This window comes from Gekko japonicus, unplaced genomic scaffold, assembly GCF_001447785.1.
Source record: "Gekko japonicus isolate JY-2015 unplaced genomic scaffold, Gekko_japonicus_V1.1 scaffold1183, whole genome shotgun sequence".
Classification (NCBI taxonomy): domain Eukaryota; kingdom Metazoa; phylum Chordata; class Lepidosauria; order Squamata; family Gekkonidae; genus Gekko; species Gekko japonicus.
In genome coordinates this window covers 246,284-247,495 of record NW_015167574.1, presented here as the reverse complement: position 1 = coordinate 247,495, position 1,212 = coordinate 246,284, and the positions used below count along the sequence as shown (strand labels likewise).

The 1,212-nt window shown below is 64.3% G+C and overlaps 1 protein-coding gene across 1 annotated transcript in view; it reads left to right on the top strand.

Annotated features, from left to right (window-relative positions):
• The first annotated feature begins 506 nt into the window (after positions 1-506).
• EGR2 (early growth response 2) overlaps positions 507-1,212 on the top strand; it is a 2,357-nt gene continuing 1,651 nt past the window's right edge. The window contains exon 1 of the mRNA XM_015413860.1: positions 507-684. Within this exon, the coding sequence (XP_015269346.1) occupies positions 507-684 (178 nt within the window). The remainder of the gene's footprint in view (positions 685-1,212) is intronic.

Here is a 1,212-nt window from a genome sequence, read left to right as displayed (position 1 = left end):
TCCCCGCTCCAGCCGGGCCCAAGTTCGCAGCAGCGGGGGCGGCTGCCGGGGCGGGGCTCCAGCCACTCAGGACGCGCCATGCTAATTGCCCACGTGACGAGCCTCCCCGACCGCCCTTCCCTGTTCCTCAGTCCTTATATGGGCAGTGACGTAGCGGGCATTCACGGCCTCCAGATAAATACTTAGAGCAAGACTTTCCCCATCTTCCGAGAGCTCCAATTGATTCAAAACGGCTCGGCGAGGGACCCCGACTGTTACAACCACCAGCACCACCACCACATTAACAGCAACTCCCGGGCCTCTGGTCCAGAACCGTTGCACAGGGAGAGACCTCGGGAGCCTTGGTGTGGGGTTTCCCCCCCTCCCCTTTACGTCTATAAAAGTTTTTTAGCCGGGGAAAAATTTCTCCCAGGCTGGAGGAGAGACACCCCCTCCCCCCCTCCCTGCACACTAACTACACCAGCGGGAAGGCAGGGCTGTGGTTCGCCGGCTGGCCTGCGGAGCCGATGATGACCGCCAAGGCCGTAGACAAAATCCCGGTCAGCCTCGGCGGGTTTGTGCACCAGATCCCTGAGAGCCTTTACGCCGCGGAGGACATCGCGGCCTCGCTGCCAACTTCCGTGACCATCTTTCCCAACGGGGATCTGGGAGGACCGTTTGACCAGCTGAGCGGCGCCGCAGGAGGTAAGCCAGACCCCCCCACCCCCGACTTGCACTTTGGGTTCGGCTGGGGGGCGAGAAGATGGGGGCTGGGGAGACCGGACAGACGGGGGGGGGTGGACGGACAGACGGAGCCTTTAGAGCGCGGGGCTCTGCATGTCAGCTGGCGTCGACCCGTTAGACCTGCAGACCTCTGGCCGGGGTCCCTCCCTGGTCACCGAAGGCGCGAGGCCGCCGGGGTTTCGAGCATCGTCCTCAGGGCCAGGGGCTCTTCGGCTGAGAGGGCCGTCGAGTCACAGCGGATTTACGGCGACCCGGCGAGGTTTCCTAGGCAAGAGACGCTTCAGAGGTGGTTCGCCACACTGCCTGCCTGCCTGCCTCTCTGTCCCTGCCCTGGGATTCCTGGGAGGCCGCCCATCCAGATAGTAGCCGAGGCCGACCCTGCTTCGCTTCCGAGATCGGAGCGGAATCCAGCGATCCTGACCTTTCCAGGCAGCTCAGGCTCCCTAAGAACTCCAACCTGCGTGGCGCCCACTCCCCCCCCCCCCCGCT